The sequence below is a fragment of the Rosa chinensis genome, chromosome 7 (genome assembly GCF_002994745.2).
Source record: "Rosa chinensis cultivar Old Blush chromosome 7, RchiOBHm-V2, whole genome shotgun sequence".
Taxonomy (NCBI): domain Eukaryota; kingdom Viridiplantae; phylum Streptophyta; class Magnoliopsida; order Rosales; family Rosaceae; genus Rosa; species Rosa chinensis.
In genome coordinates, this window is record NC_037094.1 from 14266510 (window position 1) to 14288809 (window position 22300).

Here is a 22300-nt window from a genome sequence, read left to right on the forward strand (position 1 = left end):
TCACTTGCACTCCAATGCCTGAACCCCCTTGGTTGCCAAATTAACTTCAATGGTGCAATTCATCTCTGCAGATTTCTTCTTCTTCATCACAAACATCAACTCAACTTTTCCACTAATCTTTGCTTGGCTGCTCAGCTTCAACACCCCTGAATCTAAATCACTGCCAAGATTTGAAACACTCGGCAATGCCTTGGAATTCAAAATCGCGGTGGCCCCAATTTTTTCAGTGGAACGCCACCCAGCCTTACCTTTAGGAATTGTAACCTGCACTAATGGCATCTCCTGGTACAAAAACGTGACATAGCTACTATCATATTTGTAGGGACCAAAATTCGTGTTCTTGACTCTAATTTGCGTTGTGAAGGTCATGTCGAAAGAAGGTGATGTTTGGGAAGTAAAGTTGAGGTTTTGGACTTCGATGTTACCCAACCGGAGCTTAGGGGTCTTAACTTTCATGACAGTGAGACCGAATACGGTCATGACTATGATTTGAAAGACGATGAAAATACCAATATACATAAACAACTTCCTTCTCTTCTGGCGTTTCAGCTCCTCCTCGGATTGGAAGGTGGTTCCGGCTGATTCGTGATCATTTGATCTGGTGTAGCCATTTGTTGATGCGTAGGCCTGCTGGTCTTTCTCAGCCATCTTTCTCTGTTTTGGTCTCTAGCTAGAATGAATGTTGGTACTACGACTAAAGGTACTGGAGTAATGCAACCTGGCTAATTTGGGAGGTGAATGGAACCTTTATGTAGTGTTTGGAGAGTCTGATCACTTGGGTAAGAAAAAGAGAGGTTGAAATTTGTGAGCAAAGCGCGTGGTAGTTTTGATGTTTTTTCCTTGATTTTCTAGATGATGGGAATGGTATGACTTCTTTTGAGGACTTTTAGTCTTTACAAGTGTACATTGAGATTAGCCTAATCCATTATTTAATTATAAAAAAAAAGTGTAAATTGAGATTATGATAATATGTGTATAGAACCTTCTACTATACATGTTTGATTTTTGGCCGCGGGCCGGGTCGAGCGGGACCAGGCCTTATTATATTTTTAAATAATGGCGGGACTGGCTGAGCCGGGATTTATTGTAAATCGAAGGGTTCAAGCTCGTCCATATAAAGCGAGCCTTGCAGGCTTTTTTGGGACAGGCCTTGTGGGCTTTATTTATAATAAATATTTAAACACACTATTTTTTTATTTATAAATCTATATTTATATATCATACATTCCAAAGAGCAACCTCTATCAATTCAAAGAAAATGGAAAAAATGACCGTTGGGTGTGATTATTACAATAAATTATGTGTGTGGTTAAAAATTTAGTTAATTTCACCATAGTTTCCAACCTGATCGGATTGGTCAACCGTAATCACTTGTATGTTTTCTTGGTTGACCGATGGGGTGACGACTGCAAAACGTGTTTATTTTTTTACATCGGGTTTGTAAATATTTCATCGATGGATGTGCGTGGACATAAGATAAAAATTTCAATTTTAATTATAAATACGTTGGTCTACCAATTTGTCTCCTAAAGTTGTATAACTTATACATTGCATTTAAATTGTTGAGGTTCATTATAAAGCAAACATGAAGTGGAAAATGAATTTGGAGAAACCAATCGCTTGATGGAGAGATTGTAATGTTTGATGGTGGTTGTAAAAATTTCAGCCAATTTGGTTCTCGTTTCGAATTCGATCAACTAGGTCAAACTTAGTTACTGTTATAAACCTATATTTATATATCATACACTCTAAAGAGCAACCTGTATCAATTCAAAGAAAATGGAAAAACCAACCGTTGGATATGATTATTACAATAAATTATGAGTGTGGTAAAAAAATTAGCCAATTTCACCATATTTTTGAATATGATCGAATTGGTCAACCGTTGTCACTTGTATGTCTTCTTAGTTGACCGATGGCATGACGACCGCGAAATGTGTTTATATTTTCACATCACGTCTGTAAATATTCCATCGATGTATGTGCGTGAACATAAGATAAAAACTTCAATTTTAATTACAATTCGTTGGCCTATACCAATTTGCCTCCTAATGTTGTATTGACTTATACATTGCATTTAAATTGTTGAGATTCATTCTAAAACAACCATGAAATAGAAAATGAATTCAGAGAAACCAACCGCTTGATGGAGAGATTGTAATGTTTTATGATAGTTGTGGAAAAGCAAACCAATTTGGTTCTCGTTTCGAATTCGATCAGCTAGGTCAAACTTAGTTACTCTTATAAACCTATACTTATATATGGATTAAATTCAGTTTACCTCCCTGAGGTTTGAGGGTAACTTCATGTTAGTCCCTATCCTCTCAATTTAATCAGTTTACCCACCGAGCTTGTCAATTTTCCTCAACCGTGTCCAATTTCTCAGATTCTGTCTAAATCGAACATTAAATTTGACGATGGGGCCCATTTTCAGGGTAAAATGGTCATTTCAGGACAAAAAAAAAAAGGGCAAAAAAAAAAAACCACGAAAAAATACTCATGTAACGTCCCGTATCTTAATTTACCCGTTCACTAGTCATCTGGACGGTAAATGACAACCATTGTCACTTTTTACTTTATTTCGATACTTTTAGTGGTCCTAAAAGTTGACTTTTTTCTCGGGTCAAAATTTGAGAAAATGTTCTTCATGAAAGTTGTAGAGGACGTTAAACCGAGCGTGTGTATATATGATACGTAAAAATTGGAGTTCGTATGCCAAAGTTATGAGTGAAATACCAAAGTTATTGTTCATGATAGATAGTATAAATTTAAATTTTTACTGTAAGAGCCCGGTAACTTCCATTTCTCTCTCCTCCCTCCCGTGGTTCTCTTTCTCTCTCTCTTCGGCTCACCTCTGCAACTCCATCATCCGACCACCTGGGGACGAGCCGCCACCACCATTCGCTTCCTCTCCCTTCCGTCGACTCACCTATGGTGGTGGAACACCGTGTCGTGGCCAAAAAACGAGGATCCACGAGCTTAAAGTTTACTGTAGCAAAATTGGTCAACGCCAATTTCTCCAGTTTCCGGCCACCAAAACTGGCCAAACTTGGCCAATCAGAAGCGGCTTGAGACGTAGATCATCCTCCCCAAATCTTTTGCTGAGAATCGAAACATAGAGGAAAAATCGAAGGTTTGAATTTCTGGGTATGATTCATAAATCTGGGTTTACTGTTTTCTTGATTGTTGAGGCAGTTCTAGCTGTTTTCTGGCTTGGTGGTAGTTGAGAGAAGTGTTAAGGAGGTTCAGATAAAGCCACTGCCAAAATTTGGTGGCCATCAGAGTAGGTGGCGCGTGGAGGCACGTAGGGCAGTTTTCTGGCTTCGATTTTTAGCTTATTAAATCCTATTAATTGATGTAGAGCTCGTAAATGTGAATTTGGTTAGAATTGAAGAAAAGTTGTGTTGATTATGAAATTTCCGCAATTTAGAATTTCATTATCGATTTACGGGAATCCGACCATCAGATGTCTCTCGGTTCTGCCTTGGAACCTTTAAATTAACGAATTGGTATTAGTGGTATAATTTGGGTTGAATCCGAGAAGAAGTGGAGATGTAATTATGAGGATTTGATTTTAGAAATCGTATTAAATTGTTGAATAGTTATTCACGGAATATAATTGTGTACAGGACGATGTACCGAGCTATTACTCGACGAAGGAAGTCGTATGCGTGATTGCCTAAATAGTACTGTGAGTGGACTTTTGTTTTAAATAAGGATGCATGCATTTATCTTTCCCGAAATAATAATTTAATTATCATTTTATTTATCGAGCATAATATTTTGCTTTAGATTATAATTTTTGGCATTGCTTTTCCATATGAATTTTGGATACGAATTTATTATGCTCCGATTTGGGGTTATGATTTATTTTCGGAAATATGATTTAATTTTTGGAGATTAACTACGATTTATTTCAATTGTGTTTCGGAAATGGATTTTGAGCCTTTGATAATTTATCTCCGATATATGATTTTAACTGAAATCATGATTTATGTGATTGTCGACGAATTATTTTCTGAGGTGATTTCCGGAATTTAGTAATATATTTTATTCGTCGATTTTGAGTTTTTTTTTCTCTGGAATATTATCAGAAATGGGATTTCCCGAGGGGATTATAATTATCTATTATTCCTCACCTATTTCTTTATGAATCTAAGAATATTTTGGAGTGCGGGGCCACATCGCTGGAATATGTATTTTTCTCGTGAGATATGGGGAAAGCCTTACTGATTTCGATTTTCATATGATTTTAACCCACCATACCTGGGTCGTCATATTTATTGCTAGCTAGCCTATTAGTACTCCTCCCTGCTTCTTCTGTGTTCGTGGATGAGTAGAGCAGAGCATGGGATGCTCTAGAGTGTGGGACACTCTGACCTGAGCCTGGGAGGCTCCCTTATTTGTATGGTGAGAACTTCTTCCCCATATGGATGAAGAAGGATGGCGAGGGATGAAGAAGGATGTGGCCGACTACGTCGCCCGATATGCAATATGCCAGCAAGTAAAAGCAGAACAGCAACTACCAGCTGGACTACTTCAGCCGCTACCTATGCCAGTGCATGTGGAAGTGGGAAGACATCACCATGGACTTCGTCACCGGATTACCACGCTCGTCACGAGGACACGATGGAGTGTGGGTGGTAGTCGACCGACTAACCAAATCCGCTCACTTCATACCAGTGAAGATGGATTCACCTGTAGGGTATTTTGTGGAACTATACATCGACACCATCATCAAGTTACATGGAGTGCCGTAGACTATCGTCTCTGACAGAGATCCTAGGTTCACATCGAGGTTGTGGAAGAAGCTTCAAGAAGAGCTTGGAACACAGATAATTTTGAGTTCAGCATACCTCCCTCAGACCGACGGACAGTCTGAACGCACCATCAAGACTTTGGAGGACATGCTCCGAGCTTACGTATTGGACTTTGGAGAGAAGTGGTATGACTGTTTGCCACTAGCGGAGTTTACGTATAACAATAGTTATCACGGTAGCATAGGCATGGCACCGTTTGAAGCACTTTACGGACGACCATGCAGGTCGCCTATGTGTTGGGCTGACGCTCAAGAACGGGCTTTACTAGGACCTGACTTAGTTCAGGAAACCACTGAAAAGATTCAAGTGGTTAAAGAGAAATTAAGAGTAGCCTAGAGTAGACAGAACTCATATGCACACATGCGTAGGAGACCCCTAGAGTTTGGAGTAGGGGACTTTGTTTATATCAAGGTGAAACCTCAAAAGGGAATCTGTCGGTTTGGGGTCAAAGGAAAGTTGGCACCCCGATACATCGGACCTTTTTCGATAGTCCAAAGAATTGGGAACATGGTTTATCGGGTAGATTTTCCATAAGAAATAGAGCATATCCACAAACGTGTTTCACGTGTCTTAACTTAAGAAAAGTCCGCCAGAGACCCAGCAAGTCATAACTTGGAGAGCCTTGCCATTGCAAAGTGATGATACCTACAAACGGAGCCTATACGGATTTTAGCACGAAGCACTAGACAGCTGAGGAACCGCGAGGTTCCGTTGGTGAAAGTTCAGTGGACGCACCAAGGAAATGAGGAGGTTACTTGGGAACTTGAGGCAAATATGTGTGAGAAGCACCCCCACCTTTTCAACTAACCATGTACAAATTTCGGGGATGAAATTTCTTTAAGGGAGGTAGAGTGTAGACCCCCGTATTTTTTTCTTATTTATTTGGGCTAATTACTGTTTAGTACCCTATGGTTTGGGTCGAACATCAATTCAGTCCCTCGACTTTCAATTTCATCAAAAACACCCCCACACTATCATTTTCTCGTCCAATAGGTCCATCCGTTATGATTCCGTTAATTTATGCCGTTAGTTGCTGACGTGGCGATCCAACTCAGCACAGGTGGGCCCCACATGGAAGTGAAATTCCTAAAATGACCCTGGCCAATCTGAAATGAAAAATCCAAAATAAATCAACACTTTGCTTTTGGGGAGACTCGAACCCAGGGTGTGAAAGTGAAAGCCCCAACCACCAGACCACATGCACAGTTCTAATATATTCCCACAAAATTAATATATATTTCTATACCCAACCGGATATGGATTAAATCCAAAATAAATCAACATTTTGCGTTTGAGGAGACTCGAACCCACGCAAATGAGTGTGAAAGTGAAAGCCCCAACCACCGGACCACATGCATGGTTCTAATATATTTTCACAAAATTAATATATATTTCTATACCCAACCGGATATGGATTAAATCCAAAATAAATCAACACTTCGCGTTTGGGGAGACTCGAACCCACGCAAGTGGGTGTGAAAGTGCAAGCCCCAACCACTGGACCACATGCATATTGTTGACATGCTCCAACAAAAATTAATATATATATCTCTATTTTGGATTTAATCCATATCCGGTTGGGTATAGAAATATATATTAATTTTGTGGAAATATATTAGAACCATGCATGTGGTCCGGTGGATGAAGCTTGCACTTTCACACCCACTTGCGTGGGTTCGAGTCTCCTCAAACGCAAAATGTTGATTTATTTTGGATTTAATCCATATCCGGTTGGGTATAGAAATATATATTAATTTTGTGAAAATATATTAGAACCATGCATGTGGTCCGGTGGTTGGGGCTTTCACTTTCACACTCATTTGCGTGGGTTCGAGTCTCCTCTAACGCAAATGTTGATTTATTTTGGATTTAATCCATATCCGGTTGGGTATAGAAATATATATTAATTTTGTGGGAATATATTAGAACTGTGCATGTGGTCTGGTGGTTGGGGCTTTCACTTTCACACCCACTTGCGTGGGTTCGAGTCTCCCCAAACGCGAAGTGTTGATTTATTTTGGATTTAATCCATATCCGGTTGGGTATAGAAATATATATTAATTTTGTGAAAATATATTAGAACCATGCATGTGGTCCGGTAGTTGGGGCTTTCACTTTCACTCCCACTTGCATGGGTTCGAGTCTCCCCAAAAGCAAAGTGTTGATTTATTTTGAATTTTTTCATTTCAGATTGGCCAGGGTCATTTTAGGAATTTCACTTCCATGTGGGGCCCACCTGTGCTGAGTTGGATCGCCACGTCAGCAACTAACGGCATAAATTAACGGAATCATAACGGAGGGACCTATTGGACGAGAAAATGATAGTGTGGGGGTGTTTTTGATGAAATTGAAAGTCGAGGGACTGAATTGATGTTCGACCCAAACCATAGGGTACTAAACAGTAATTAGCCCTATTTATTTTAATTTGTCGTATAACGTATGAAACTACTTATTCGTAAGGTACACAAGTATTCGCGCTTAGGTTAAGACTTTAAGGTAATTATAAAAGGATTAACAATTTAGAGAAAATCCAATTTGGGTCTAGGAAACTATTTTTAAAGTATCGAGGCTTAGGACAAGCCCAGAAAATTTTCCCGAAAGGATTCGGTGAAGTGTCGGAAGAAATAATGATGTTTAAAGATGTATTTTCAGAGTGGGCTTAAGGGAAATTAAGAGGAAATTGAAAATGGAGCAGCCCAAGCCCACTTGGCCCAAAAGGAGGGGCAAATTAGACTTTTCATAATTACAATTAGGGAGAGATATAAATGCAAAACACTCTCTCCAAACCCTAGCCTCTTCCTCATTTTCTCCCTTTCCTCTCTCTCTCTCTCTACCCAAGACTTCTCTCTCTACCCACTAGCAGGCAAACGCCGCTGTAGTCGTCGGAACCCGGATCTCAACCAAAATTTCCAGATTTTCTCCTCTTCCTCCCCTCTTTCCATTTCTCAAACCAAAATCAAGAAATTTAGCCATTTAAGCCTCCAAAAACCCTAGAACCCGAAGCTAAAATAGGGGTTTTTGTGATTTCTTCTTTCCAAGCTCAAATCACGGTAATCTTCCTTCTAATATAGCCTCTATTCATCCGATCTATACCTATTTCTTACTAAATCCGAGTTTTTGATTTTGATTTGTGATTTTGTTTGCATGAATCCTATTTTCCCTAAACCAAGAGGCTAGGCTACGGGTTTGGCAAGGATTTGTGGTAAGGATCTATCCATGCAACCTTGTTTTCGAGTTTTTGGTTGTGATATTGATGTTGGACGGATTTGTAGGTGAAGAAGGCCAAGGAGAAGGATTAGGCCGTGAGTTTTGAAGAAGAAAGGGTAAGGAATGAGTTTTGGACAAACCCTAGAATTTTTGGAATTTATTTGGTTGATTTTGATTTTGTTGAGCCATTGTTGTTGTTGGAAAGATTGTGAAAAATAGAGATTTGAGGATGGTTTAATTAGTAGGATTTTATTGGTTTAGTTTTCAAAGGAATGGAAATTGGTGTTGAAGATTTTGGTGATTTTGTTGTGTAATTTTGGCCAAAAGAAAAAGAAAAGGAAGAAAAAAAGAAAGGTGTTTTATTTTGGAAGAGAAAGAAAAATGAAGAAAATGGTAAAAGTTGGATTAAATGAGTTTTTACTGTGGTAAAGTCGTAAAAAGTGAAGAAGGTAAAAGTAAAGGTAAATTCGGTAAAAAGGTAAAAGTGAAAGTGTGGAGGGAAAAATTATGGTGAAAGTAAAAGGGTGAAAAGGAGGAGTAATTGAGTAAAAGTGAAAGTGAAACTTTATTTATAATTATTTACTTATTTATTTTTAATAAATAAGAAATAATGGTAAATAAATGAATATTTGGTCAAAAGTCAGAAGTCAATTGTCAAAAGTCAACTCAAGAGTTGACCAAGGTTGACCAACCTTGTAAAATGAGAGGATCGACTCGACTTTGGTTGCTCGGGTTGGCGATAGTTTAGCGGAGCGATAAGGACGTTTTTCTTTTTTAAGAAAGAAGTTAGTTTTCCAAATTAGTAAACGTTGAAAGAAATAATTAATGGCTTCATTGAAATAAAAAAGATTTATTGTGCGCGATTAGTTAAAGATCATCATGATGTTTACCTGGATAATTACTTACAAACTAAGTAATGGTTCAGGAAACATGATCGTTAAGGAAGCTTAAGCGGGAAGTACCAGAGTGTGGAATACGCCGGCATTTTTCAGGTAGGGTGAGCTGTCCCTTCCTTGATAGAGGCTTTTCGATATATATGGAATGCTCTAGTATAATATTATGTTGCATGTAAGTACGTTTTTGGTTGTTCATTAGTCGATGCCTCGTGATACCTGTGTTTTCATAACTGATAATTGTTGATTGCGAAAATCGAGGCTAGACTTTCATGTTGAGATACTGTACCTTTTGTATGTTTGTGCTTGTGACCTGAAAGTGAATGGGACCTAGACGCGTTGATTCCTAGGGATCCCACGGTGTTGATTGACGCGCTCAAAGCGAGCGCATAATTTAACCCTGAAATGTCGTTAGTAGTATAAGTAAGTAGGGATCGTTCTATTCCGGGGATTGAGGGTACACTTGTAATTGTGAAACAAATAAAGAAAAGTATTATTTACAAAAATAAAATAAAGAATATAAATATATACAATTGTATAAACAAATAAAGAATTAAAATAATAAAGTATTATTTACAAAAATAAAATAAAGAATAAATATATACAAGTAAACACAAATAAAGGGGGGGGTTTAAGATTTATAGAATTGAAAATTAAGATAAATAAAATAAAGAAAATGTAAAAACATATATACAAGGGTGGAACGCAAGGAACAAAGATCAAAACCACATCCACATGCAAGAAATCCAATTACAATTCCTATAGTTGATTTTAAATGTCATGAGAGAGGAGTTGATCATGTGAAACATTCGAAAGCAAATGATTTCCCATATTTTACTTTTCAATGCTAATTAACCTAAGCGAAAGCACCTAGATTAATCCTATCAAACATGCAATCAAGCCCTAGAAAGCTAGTCAATCATGACATGTTCAACGCATTAGACATAGAGAAAGGCTATCAACTCAAGTGTACAACTTAGTTATGGAAAAGTCCACCTAATTGCAATCCTCTTCAATTAAATTCGATTCTTGTCCAGAACCTTTACTACTTTTGATTCAAGTTACACAAAACGAAAAGTCGATTTCATGTTCTTAAACCTAGCACCAATTACATGCAAATCCTATAAGTGTCGACCCAAATAAGATAAACATATAAAAGTTTTCTGTAAAGCAAATTTAATCGAACAAACTCACATAAGCAACTTAAAAATCAACATATAGAAATCACAACTTTATCTCAAAACATATAAACGGGCTTTAAACTTTGCCCTTAACATTATTTGTTAACTAGAATTCATAGTTCTACAAATCTAAACAAAGAAAACCAAAAGAAATTACAAGGAAAAAGATAGAATTACACCATGAAGGGAGTGGATGATGAAGAGCTTGAGACGTTGATCTTGAATCTTTAAAGCAAGACTTCACTATCACGGCACAAGGTGGATGATGACGGCTAGGAGGCTTCATGGCTTCTTCTTCTCTTCTTCTCTTTGCTTAAAAATGCAGAAACTTAAAACTAGAGTATGAAGAGAAAAATGGAAAGGAAATGGAGAGACAAAGAAGATGAGATGGATGAAGGAAGTTGTTTTAGAATGAGAGGAGAAGGTGTTTATATAGGGAAGAAAAAGAAGAGTGAAATGATGAGTGGAAGAAAAATAATGAAAGTGGAGTATGAAAGTGATTTGTAAAATATGGAAAAGAAAGAGAAATGATGAAATGAAAGCAAAGCATGAAGGTGCAGCAACATGGAAGTGATGATGATCTATTAAAGAGATTGTAGAAAAAATATATCCAAGGAAAAAGAGAAAAGCATCTAGCTTTCTTCATGTGGGTGGGAAACATGAATATGTGGTGTTGAGCTGTTTTCAGGTCAGTTTCTTCCCCTTTATTCCTTCAATTATTTCTCCAACAAGACTTCATTATATGCCTTTGACTTCTTCATATGAAATGTTCCACTATGAGTGTAGATCATCCTGACAAATTTTCAGAGCTTCAATCCATGTGGTTGGGCCGGAAATGCTGCTGGACCTCTTACAGGTCCAGTTTTCCGGTTTTGCTTCTGTAGAAAATTGGGCTGATTGTTTGAAGGCCTTCCACTCATATTTTTCTCTGGCACTCTTCATAAGAAATGATCATTTGGGTGTCTAGAATGGATCTGGAAGGTTTCAGCTCATTTGAAGCTCATTTGGTCAGGCGGCCGCTCCTTCTTCCTTGCTTGGCTCTGATTCTCCTAGCCGGAGTAAGAAAATATTCAAGGTTGACTTTTTAGTGCATTTTCATTCTTCTCCATCATTTCTAGGTAATTATGGACCTAACGCTCATTTCACATTCATTTACTCCAATGTACCTAAAAATAGAAATTGAATTAAAAATCGATTCAGTTAAGGAATTAACTAAGCAAAATGTGAGGAATTAACTATTAAAATATCACATTAAAATGCTCCTATCAAATTCCCCCACACTTAGCTTTTGCTAGTCCCTTAGCAAAACAAAACAAAAAAAAATCAAAAACAGAACAAAGAATTGACAAAAAGAGCAAGTAAATGACTCTATTGCTCCTAACTGTTGTCTCAGAGACTCCAAACTCATGACTTTCACGTTAAACACTTAATCAAAATCACAAAGATAATTCCATGGTTAATAAACCTGTGACATTCATATGACTAAGCAAGATATGGAGAACTTAAGTTATACAGTGAATGATAGCATGTTTCGAACAAGTCCAATCCAAACTCACATGGCATACTCTCGATTTTTCTCTCAGAAATGGCTATGCTTAAAAGCTTCACACTCAAGTATATGCAAGAGAACAAATTGTAAGGCAACAAACAGCTTGCATATTTCATCAATAAACACATTTTGTGAAGAATTTTTAAAGACCTCATGAAATGACTAAGTGCACAAATGGACCTAAACTATAAGCTCGACTGCGTAACTGACTCCACTAACCAAAGACTGCCCATCTCAAGGATCAAGTCAGCACTTAAAACAGGTTGTAATGGGGCTAAGCTAGGGTTTTCGAAATGAAGATTAAGGATACAAAAAATCCTAAGGACCTAGCAGAGCATATAAGGACCACCTTATGTCATCATTTTTGTAGACCAAATATCATTGTTTTGGGCCAAACCTTCACTCTAACCAACATGGGAATGGACAAAGGCATAATTTTCAACTTTGAGCCTTCTACAAATTTGCAAGTCCAAAACCACACTTCAACATTTTCCCAAGAGTTTTCTTTTCAATTTTTCTTCTCTTTTGCCGCTTTTCTTTCTTTCTTTTTTTTTTTTTTTCAAGGCAAAATTTTTTTTTCTTGGATTTTTCCCACCCCATACTTGTCTTTCATCGTCACCCCTACATACTATGTCATGCTCTACTAAGTCCTTAAGACAAGGGTAGAGATATCCTGTACTAAGCTTATGGTAGGGTAGTGAGGGTGATGAAACAAAGGTTTTCAACGTAGGCTCAAAGGGGTTCATTCTAAGGAGTCCCACGACGGGCACAATTGGGGACACATGCTTGTTTGGCTTTGGTGGTTACCCTAATGCCTTCTATCCTATCCAGGATCAGTGCATATTATGGCATACAAGTTTTGACAGTCACAACAGCCGAGTTCTAGTACTCTCTAGTCCATTAATATCTATGGCACATGATCATTGGATTTCCAAAGAATGATGAGGTTTTGCAAATACAGCCACGAAATTCTAGAATTATCAATAAGCACTCGAAAAGAAAGTATTTTAGCACAAAAACTCACTTGGGTCAAATGAATCAGACTTAATCCTAGCATGCTTAATGAACCAAGTTACAATCCTATCTCAAATCTTCATACAAGCATCACAATGTCGATTAACCACAGAATTCAATTAAGTCCTATTTTGATTGTGAAAACCTTCAGCCATGAATTCGGAGACATGTTCATCCTAGACGTTAGGAGCATCCTAAGACTCAAACACACAAACAAAAACACTCTAGAACCAACAATTTTTTTTTTTTTTTTTTTTACAATTTAATTTAATTTCAACACTTAGGTACGGGAACAGGGAGTCTCGATGTGCAATGGGACTGAAACAGCTACCCTTTTTCAAGACTATGTTTAATCCAATATACCTTAGTGTATCACAACATCAACTAAAAACACAATAAAAACACAATCCAACATCAACTATTTTTCATTTTTTTTTATATACTAACTACTAAAAACACAATAAAGCAATAACCCTTCCCCCATACTTAATTCATGCATTGTCCTCAATGTACAAACAAATATAAATCATGCAAAGCATAAATCAAGCATAGAAGAGAAAGTTAACACAACGAAACCTAAAACAACTTAAAATTCATGAAAATAAAATAGAAGGAAGAGTTCAAGAAAGCAAATCTGCGTTTGATGTCTCCTCCACAGCTACGGTTGAAATGGGTTGCCTCCCATGCAGCGCTTAATGTTTAAAGTCTCTCAGCCTAGACTTGTACCTCCATTTACTCCTTTGGAGGAGCGGTATGCGGGCGAGTGGCAGCCCTCTTGCTGGTTTCAGTCTTCGGAGGCGGGTCCTCATGTTGTGATGCAGTAATGTCCTTGCGAGGAAACCCAGGAGGATAACTTTGCAAGTTATTGACTTCCTGAGCAAGCTTGTTTATTGCAGTGTGACAGCGGATCAAAGAGCAGTTCATCTCAGAGATGTAATCGATCATGCAATTGACTCTCCAATCTGTCACCATAATACCATCGCGGAGAGAGGAACGCAAATCATCAATCGAATCCGTCAAGCTTTCCAGGGTGGCCATAGGGCGAGGAGCACGAGCAGCTGGTGAGGAAGAAGACTCTCCGGGATGCAGTCTGGGAGAGCGACGAGGCAGAGGAGGGGGACTGCGGGTACGCTCACGGATAGGACGATGGTCCCATGGACGAGTAAGCCCAGCTCTAGTGGCCGCTTGACGACCTTCTTCTTCCAAAGAGAGAACACGGCGTTGATTGACGCCCCTGCGAGGGGTAACCTTGGTTCGAGCCATGAAGAAGTAGAAGGAATTTGAAACTGCACGCTTAGACAAACCTTAGTAAAATCTGGAGGAGACAAAAAAGGATGTATATGTAAAGCACAAAATAGGGTAGAAATCTCAACAGGCACATGGTTTTAACAAAGCTTCTCCGGGAAGGAGAAGAGTTATGATAGTTCACGGCCCAAGAAACTCCCCCACGTGTAAATATTCATTTCTTTTCCTGGATTTATGGCATGCTTTCGGCTATAGCTTGTCTGTCACGGATCCTCGAGATTCGTTTGATTCCCCCACGCGTCCTTTCTTTTCCTTGATTCACGGCAATTAAACCTGCTTTCGGCTGTAGCTTATCTGTCACAGCTCCTCGAGATCAGTTTGGTTCCCCCACGTGTCCTTCACGAGCCAACAGCTTTTCCGTGTTTTCGGGTGACTTTAATCCAACGCGTAGATTTAATCTCAGAGATCGTCGATCCAACGGTGGAGATCTGCTCACTCGTTCTATAAATAGGTGCATTCTGAGCGACTGTTCACTCCAAAAGAAAATTCTTCCGAGTTCCAGTCTTTCTCTCTCAACCCTTCAGCCTTTCTTTCGAAACTCAAATCCTTTCTTCATCAACATGGAACCACAAACTCTGCAACTAATGGAGCAACAGACCCAGCAACAAATCGAGGATGGAGGAAACAACCAAGCAGCCGGGACTAATAACCGGTGGGCTCCCACACCGCCTCAACTAAGAATCCTCAAGGGCCTTTACTATGATAAGGGTTTTAAGTACCCAACTCCAGAGCAGATTCAAGAGATCTGCCTCCATTTGAAACAGTATGGGCAGATCGAGGACAAAAACGTCTTCTTTTGGTTCCAGAACCTCAAGGCTCGTGAGAGGCAGAAGTTGAAGGAATTTCGGAACGTTCCGGTTGGTGGATCTCTCGATCTCAATTTTGGATCCACTAGTTCTACTGATGATGGTAGATCCATTGATCTAAACTTTGGGTCACGTGTCGGCTATGGTGTTGACCCATATTCCTCCTCACCCTTCAACACTAATACCAATACTACCTCCTTTGGCACAACAGGAGGACAATCTTTCATGGAACAACGAGGAGGAGATCACCAGGAGATTGAAACCCTTCCACTATTCCCCATGCATGGTGAGGACATCTTTGGCAACATGAAGACTACTTCTGAGGGAGGTAGCGGCTATGGCGGTGACTCTCGCATTTCCCTTGAGCTCAGCCTCAACTCCTACGGAGATGCAGACATGGTTTAGTATAGAGTATTTTTATTATTATTATTATTTTTTAATTTTTTTTTTTTTTTTTTTTTGTAAATAGCTGAATTTAATAAGATTGAATGAATGCAGTTTTTTTTTTTATTTTTTATTTTTTTATATATATAAAGGACTCAAAAAATAAAAGACAAATATAAATATATATTGGACTCAAAATGAAAGACAAAAATATAAATCTCTTCCCCCACACTTAAATATTGCATTATCTTCAATGTAATCAATTAAAAGCATGCAATGAAATAAGTAAGCATATTGGGATGAAATTTACGAAAATAACAACTAAAACAAATAAGCAAAAACGAAAAATAAAATATAAGGATAAAGAAAGCAAATCTGATTTGCATGGGTTGCCTCCCAAGTAGCGCTTGTATTTTACGTCTTGCAGCCAGACGGTACCTACATTAAATAAAGTTAGTAACTATAATTAACAAAGAAATACAAAATAAAAACAAGTATAACTATTAATTACAAACTACAAGTAAAATTAACAAGTATATTGTACAAAAGACACAAGTTAAGTACAAGTGAGTATAAAACGTGAAAAGTATTTTTACAAGTATTAAAGTGTGAAACAACAAAATAATTTACACGTATAGAGTATTCACAAGTATTTCTTTTATTATAAATATTATTGATATCGAATCAAATTCCAAGCGGTAAATTAAGTGGACGTGCGGCCCAAGTATAGTCGCCTAGACACAAACTCCCTTTCAAATCGTTTGGGCAACCTTACTGAAATGGCCAGGTGGGGGAGGACGAACACGAGAGGAAAAATCCATTTTGGCATGAGCTACTCCCACATTGTGGTTTAGGCCCATTTGCAAGCACTTCTGGATTCAAAAACCCGTCATGAACGTTGTCCCCTTCCTAGACACCATTTCACATAGGCTTTCTTACTAAGATGAGAAAGTTCATAAGTGTGAAGACAGTTCAACAAGTGTTAATAAAGGCCGCCCTCAACCTTAAGGGACCTGAGCTAGGTACCAATAAGGGGTTTAGGCCAATATTAACAAAAGAGACTTCACCTATTCCTCTCAATTTACAACCTACAATTAAAATTCATGTTCAATAATATAAATAATATTCTAGTTAATTTAAACTAAGTTTCAAACAATTTATATACAACAAATATATATACAATAAATGACACAATTTAGCAAGTGATTTTTCAATCCCCGGCAACGGCGCCAAAAATTGATGTCGCTAAAAGCGAGCGCATAATTTAACCCTGAAATGTCGTTAGTAGTATAAGTAAGTAGGGATCGTTCTATTCCGGGGATTGAGGGTACACTTGTAATTGTGAAACAAATAAAGAAAAGTATTATTTACAAAAATAAAATAAAGAATATAAATATATACAATTGTATAAACAAATAAAGAATTAAAATAATAAAGTATTATTTACAAAAATAAAATAAAGAATAAATATATACAAGTAAACACAAATAAAGGGGGGGGGTTTAAGATTTATAGAATTGAAAATTAAGATAAATAAAATAAAGAAAATGTAAAAACATATATACAAGGGTGGAACGCAAGGAACAAAGATCAAAACCACATCCACATGCAAGAAATCCAATTACAATTCCTATAGTTGATTTTAAATGTCATGAGAGAGGAGTTGATCATGTGAAACATTCGAAAGCAAATGATTTCCCATATTTTACTTTTCAATGCTAATTAACCTAAGCGAAAGCACCTAGATTAATCCTATCAAACATGCAATCAAGCCCTAGAAAGCTAGTCAATCATGACATGTTCAACGCATTAGACATAGAGAAAGGCTATCAACTCAAGTGTACAACTTAGTTATGGAAAAGTCCACCTAATTGCAATCCTCTTCAATTAAATTCGATTCTTGTCCAGAACCTTTACTACTTTTGATTCAAGTTACACAAAACGAAAAGTCGATTTCATGTTCTTAAACCTAGCACCAATTACATGCAAATCCTATAAGTGTCGACCCAAATAAGATAAACATATAAAAGTTTTCTGTAAAGCAAATTTAATCGAACAAACTCACATAAGCAACTTAAAAATCAACATATAGAAATCACAACTTTATCTCAAAACATATAAACGGGCTTTAAACTTTGCCCTTAACATTATTTGTTAACTAGAATTCATAGTTCTACAAATCTAAACAAAGAAAACCAAAAGAAATTACAAGGAAAAAGATAGAATTACACCATGAAGGGAGTGGATGATGAAGAGCTTGAGACGTTGATCTTGAATCTTTAAAGCAAGACTTCACTATCACGGCACAAGGTGGATGATGACGGCTAGGAGGCTTCATGGCTTCTTCTTCTCTTCTTCTCTTTGCTTAAAAATGCAGAAACTTAAAACTAGAGTATGAAGAGAAAAATGGAAAGGAAATGGAGAGACAAAGAAGATGAGATGGATGAAGGAAGTTGTTTTAGAATGAGAGGAGAAGGTGTTTATATAGGGAAGAAAAAGAAGAGTGAAATGATGAGTGGAAGAAAAATAATGAAAGTGGAGTATGAAAGTGATTTGTAAAATATGGAAAAGAAAGAGAAATGATGAAATGAAAGCAAAGCATGAAGGTGCAGCAACATGGAAGTGATGATGATCTATTAAAGAGATTGTAGAAAAAATATATCCAAGGAAAAAGAGAAAAGCATCTAGCTTTCTTCATGTGGGTGGGAAACATGAATATGTGGTGTTGAGCTGTTTTCAGGTCAGTTTCTTCCCCTTTATTCCTTCAATTATTTCTCCAACAAGACTTCATTATATGCCTTTGACTTCTTCATATGAAATGTTCCACTATGAGTGTAGATCATCCTGACAAATTTTCAGAGCTTCAATCCATGTGGTTGGGCCGGAAATGCTGCTGGACCTCTTACAGGTCCAGTTTTCCGGTTTTGCTTCTGTAGAAAATTGGGCTGATTGTTTGAAGGCCTTCCACTCATATTTTTCTCTGGCACTCTTCATAAGAAATGATCATTTGGGTGTCTAGAATGGATCTGGAAGGTTTCAGCTCATTTGAAGCTCATTTGGTCAGGCGGCCGCTCCTTCTTCCTTGCTTGGCTCTGATTCTCCTAGCCGGAGTAAGAAAATATTCAAGGTTGACTTTTTAGTGCATTTTCATTCTTCTCCATCATTTCTAGGTAATTATGGACCTAAAACTCATTTCACATTCATTTACTCCAATGTACCTAAAAATAGAAATTGAATTAAAAATCGATTCAGTTAAGGAATTAACTAAGCAAAATGTGAGGAATTAACTATTAAAATATCACATTAAAATGCTCCTATCATTGATAACCGTGAACCTCCGGAGGGGGCTGTGCTCCTATGTTTGTCGAGGAAAGGTGAGTATAGACAGTGAACCAGTCATAGGATACTCAGAGCCAGGAAATAGACATTTTCGCTACTTGTAGTCATAAGGACCACATAGTAGTTGGCTGGTTCTCGAAGGATGACGAACCAGGTCGGTCACCGATTTATTTTAGTTTAGCCGGCAGGTAAGTATCTCGGAGCTCCAAGTTGTGTGAAGCATGCCGCATATGATTTTCTGAAACGAAACAACTATGATTGTTTTTGTTTGCATTTGTTTTACTCGATTTTACAAATGCGTGCAATCTATATTCTAATAGTTATGTTTTACCTATTAGTTTTCAAACGTAACTAAGGTTGGGTCGGCCCCTATTAGGCTAGCGAGGACGAAATGCTCACTCCTACATTTCAGGTTACAATGAGGTCATTCTGGACAATTTGGATTAGAAGTGGGTCATTAGCCGAGTTCGTGTGTTGCTGTTCCTGTTGCTTGAAGTTCTTCCCTGTTGGTACTTTATTGATTTACTCACTTCTCTTTCAATGTTGAACTCTGTGAGGTCCGCCTACATGGGAGCGCGCCTCACCCCTTTGTTTTATGGTTATTGTTGAACTCCTTTCATTTCGGTTATGATGTAAGCCCTAAGGCGTCACAGTGCACTTGCCCATTTTATTTTGAAGCATTTCCGGACTTGTTATTTTGAATGTTGGGTTGTTAATTTAAAGTCCTTCCTTAAAAGTTTTTCTTGGTCTCCTATTTTATAAAATTTGCATTTTCAAAAGGCCTTGTAGTATTAAGTTGGTAGGTCTACGGTACATCAACTACGTATCGAGCTCCTATTGGCTTAATATTACGGCACTGTGGTATACCCCTTTTGGTCACCAATGGCCGCTGGCTTCATATATATATATATATATATATATATAATAGTACAGAAGAAGAAGATAATGGAGAGCACTGGTCTCTCTGAAGATCTCTCTAATTCCACTCAGTGTCCTGATTCCGACAGCGAGCAGCGAGTTTACTTTGTTCTCTACAGGTCTCTCTCTTTCTCTCTCTCACTTATTCACTATCAAATTTCAGTTTCCGCTCATCCTATCATTTGCTCCAATTTTCTGTAATTTTGAAATCAGGAGATAAAAGTTTGATTTGGATACCACAGAAAAAATAAAAAATTGAATGATGAGGTTCCCGGACTCTGTTGGATCAATTTTTGGATATTTAGATTTGGGTATGGCTGCATTTTGAATCTTTTGATCAGACTCATGGAATTGAATTTTTCAGTTGGTGTAGGGATGCACAAGATTCAGTTGTGGGCGATTCAGATGGGAACAAAGGGGTTTTGTGTAAGGCATCCCAGGCCGCTTTGTCTTTAGATTTAATTGGGCCTTTGATGTAAATGTGCACTGGAGATATTGTTTATTCGATTCTACTTGTGCATTATAACTCTCATTGATCTACACCAGTTTCTCTATGACCTCTTTTAGATTTGGGTATGGCTGCATTTTGAATCTTTTGATCGGACTTATGGAATTGAATTTTTCAGTTGGTGGAGGGATTCACAAGATTCAGTTGTGGGCGATTCAGATGGGAACAAAGGGGTTTTGTGTAAGGCATCCCCGACCGCTTCGTCTTTTAGATTTAATTGGGCTTTTAATGTAAATGTGCACTGGAGATATTGTTTATTCGATTCTACTTGTGCATTATAAGTCTCATTGATCTACACCAGTTTCTCTATGACCTCTTTTGAAACTTTGGTTCTGATTTTGGAGAGTAAGTTACATTTCACTGCATATGAGGTGGGTTTTGGCTTAATTTACTCAATTGAAACATGTATGAGGTGGGTTTTGGCTGGGCGGTAAGGCGGTTCCTGGGATTGGGTTTTGTGAGGTTGAGGAAGCTTTGGGGATTAGAGGAAGAGAAATAATGTTTTTTTTTTCCCTTTTCTTGTCCCGAAATGACCATTTTAGCCCTGAAAGTGGGCTCCATTGTCAGACTTAACGTTCGATTTAGACGGAATCTGAGAAATTGGACACGGTTGAGGAAAATTGACAAGGTCGGGGGGTTACTGATTAAATTGAGAGGACAGAGACTAACATGAAGTTACCCTAAAACCTCAGGGAGGTAAACTGAATTTAATCCTTTATATATCATACATTCCAAGGGGCAACCTCTAAAAAATGGAACCGACCGTTGGATGAGATTATTATAATAAATTATCAGTGTGGTAAAAAAATTAGCTAATTTCACCAAATTTTGGAATCTGATCGAATTGGTCAACCGTAGTCATGACATGTAGAATATATATGCACATATTCTATATAGAAGTATGAGAACGTCCAATTTCACCATAAGCCAAATTACAACAAATTCACACTCACACAAAGAGACACACACACACACACATATAAATATATAGGAGAATTTTACAAACAGTACCTGAACTAAAGGTCACTGTGAATTAACGTTCCTCACTTTACACTAATTACACTTTGGTACCAGGACAATAAAACCCGACCCAATTATCGTACCTATCGTTAATAACTCCGTTAGTTGGCATGCCACCTGGCATATTTTCAAGGGTAACGTTGTCTCTTCAGATTTTTACTCAAGGCACCCATATTTCTCTTTCTCTCCTACTCTGGGAACCCAACTCTCTCTCTCCTACTGTTTGCTGTCTTCTTCATCTTTTTTTTTTCATCTCTCTCTCCCCGATTGTTCTCTGTCTCCCCGATTGTTCTCTGTCTCTTTTAGATTTTCAAGGGCGAGATTCAACATACAACATCCACAAGATAAAACAAAGACAGTAATCACTAACCCACATCGAAAATCGTAAAATGGCAAGTTCCCAATCCCCAAATTGAAACAATTTGCAACTCTCGTCTCTACCTAAGTCAAGGCTCGAATTTGCTTGAATAACAGCGATCGAGTAGTCACTGGACGCGTGAGGCTTCAAGTCGGTATGCCAAAGCAACCCATCGCCGTAGCCGGACAGAATTCTCACTCCAAAACACCGCTCTAACGACCTCAAAATCGTGTGCAACATTATGTATCAAACTAGGTTTCTTTGTCTGAATCGAAAGGTTCGTTCTGGTTTGATGTAGTCGTCGTTGGTTGGAATTTTTGGGTTTGGGAGAAATTTAAAGGATAGAAATAACAGAGCAAAGTCGTGCAAGAAGAATGTGTGAAGAAGAAAGGGGCGTTGATCTTCACCTTCATGGTGCTTAAACGACATCGTCGTCTCGCTTTGGATGGACGACGACCGTCATGAGACCTGGCCGGTGTGTTCTTCGTCATCTTGTTCCGAGTCTCAAGTACGACTCGCTCAAACGCCGATTCTGTTGCAGGTTTGCTTCCACAAGGCCATTCGAGCCGAGCTCACCGATCTCTGCCACTTCACTGCGGCCGCCTTGGAAGGCGGATTCAGAGGACGCGACTTTGTTCTCAAGGTTTTGCGACTGTTTAAGATGGAAAAGTAATTTGTGATGGATGCGAGTTTGGAGCCAGGCTTGGCGTGGATGGTGATGGAGACTGAGAAGGGAGGTACGGATCGAATATATGTCGGGAAATTGTTGTTAGCGGAGGACTAAGTCGAATCGGCGGCAGCAGTTTTGGCCTCGACTTTTCCCTTCTTGGATATAGAGATGGAGTTGAGGGAGAGAGAGTGAAAATACCAAACTACCCTTTAAAAATGAATAATAACATAAGGTTAATAGTGTTATTGACGGCGTGTACCAAAAGTGTGTCGAGTTTAATTAGTCCAGGTACCGAAGTGTAATTAGTGTAAAGTGAGGAACCTTAATT

The 22300-nt window shown here is 38.1% G+C and overlaps 1 protein-coding gene and 1 long non-coding RNA gene across 2 annotated transcripts; one reads left to right on the forward strand and one right to left on the reverse strand.

Annotated features, from left to right (window-relative positions):
* On the reverse strand, positions 1–648 carry LOC112179386. The gene has a single exon (XM_024317784.2). The coding sequence runs from the start codon at positions 646–648 to the stop codon at positions 1–3; it is 648 nt and encodes a 215-aa protein (XP_024173552.1).
* A 6966-nt stretch (positions 649–7614) lies between these two features.
* Positions 7615–19193, forward strand: LOC121050299. Its single transcript, XR_005802599.1, has 3 exons — positions 7615–8143; positions 8953–9019; positions 18911–19193. It is a non-coding gene; the product is annotated as an uncharacterized LOC121050299 (long non-coding RNA).
* Positions 19194–22300: the final 3107 nt, after the last annotated feature.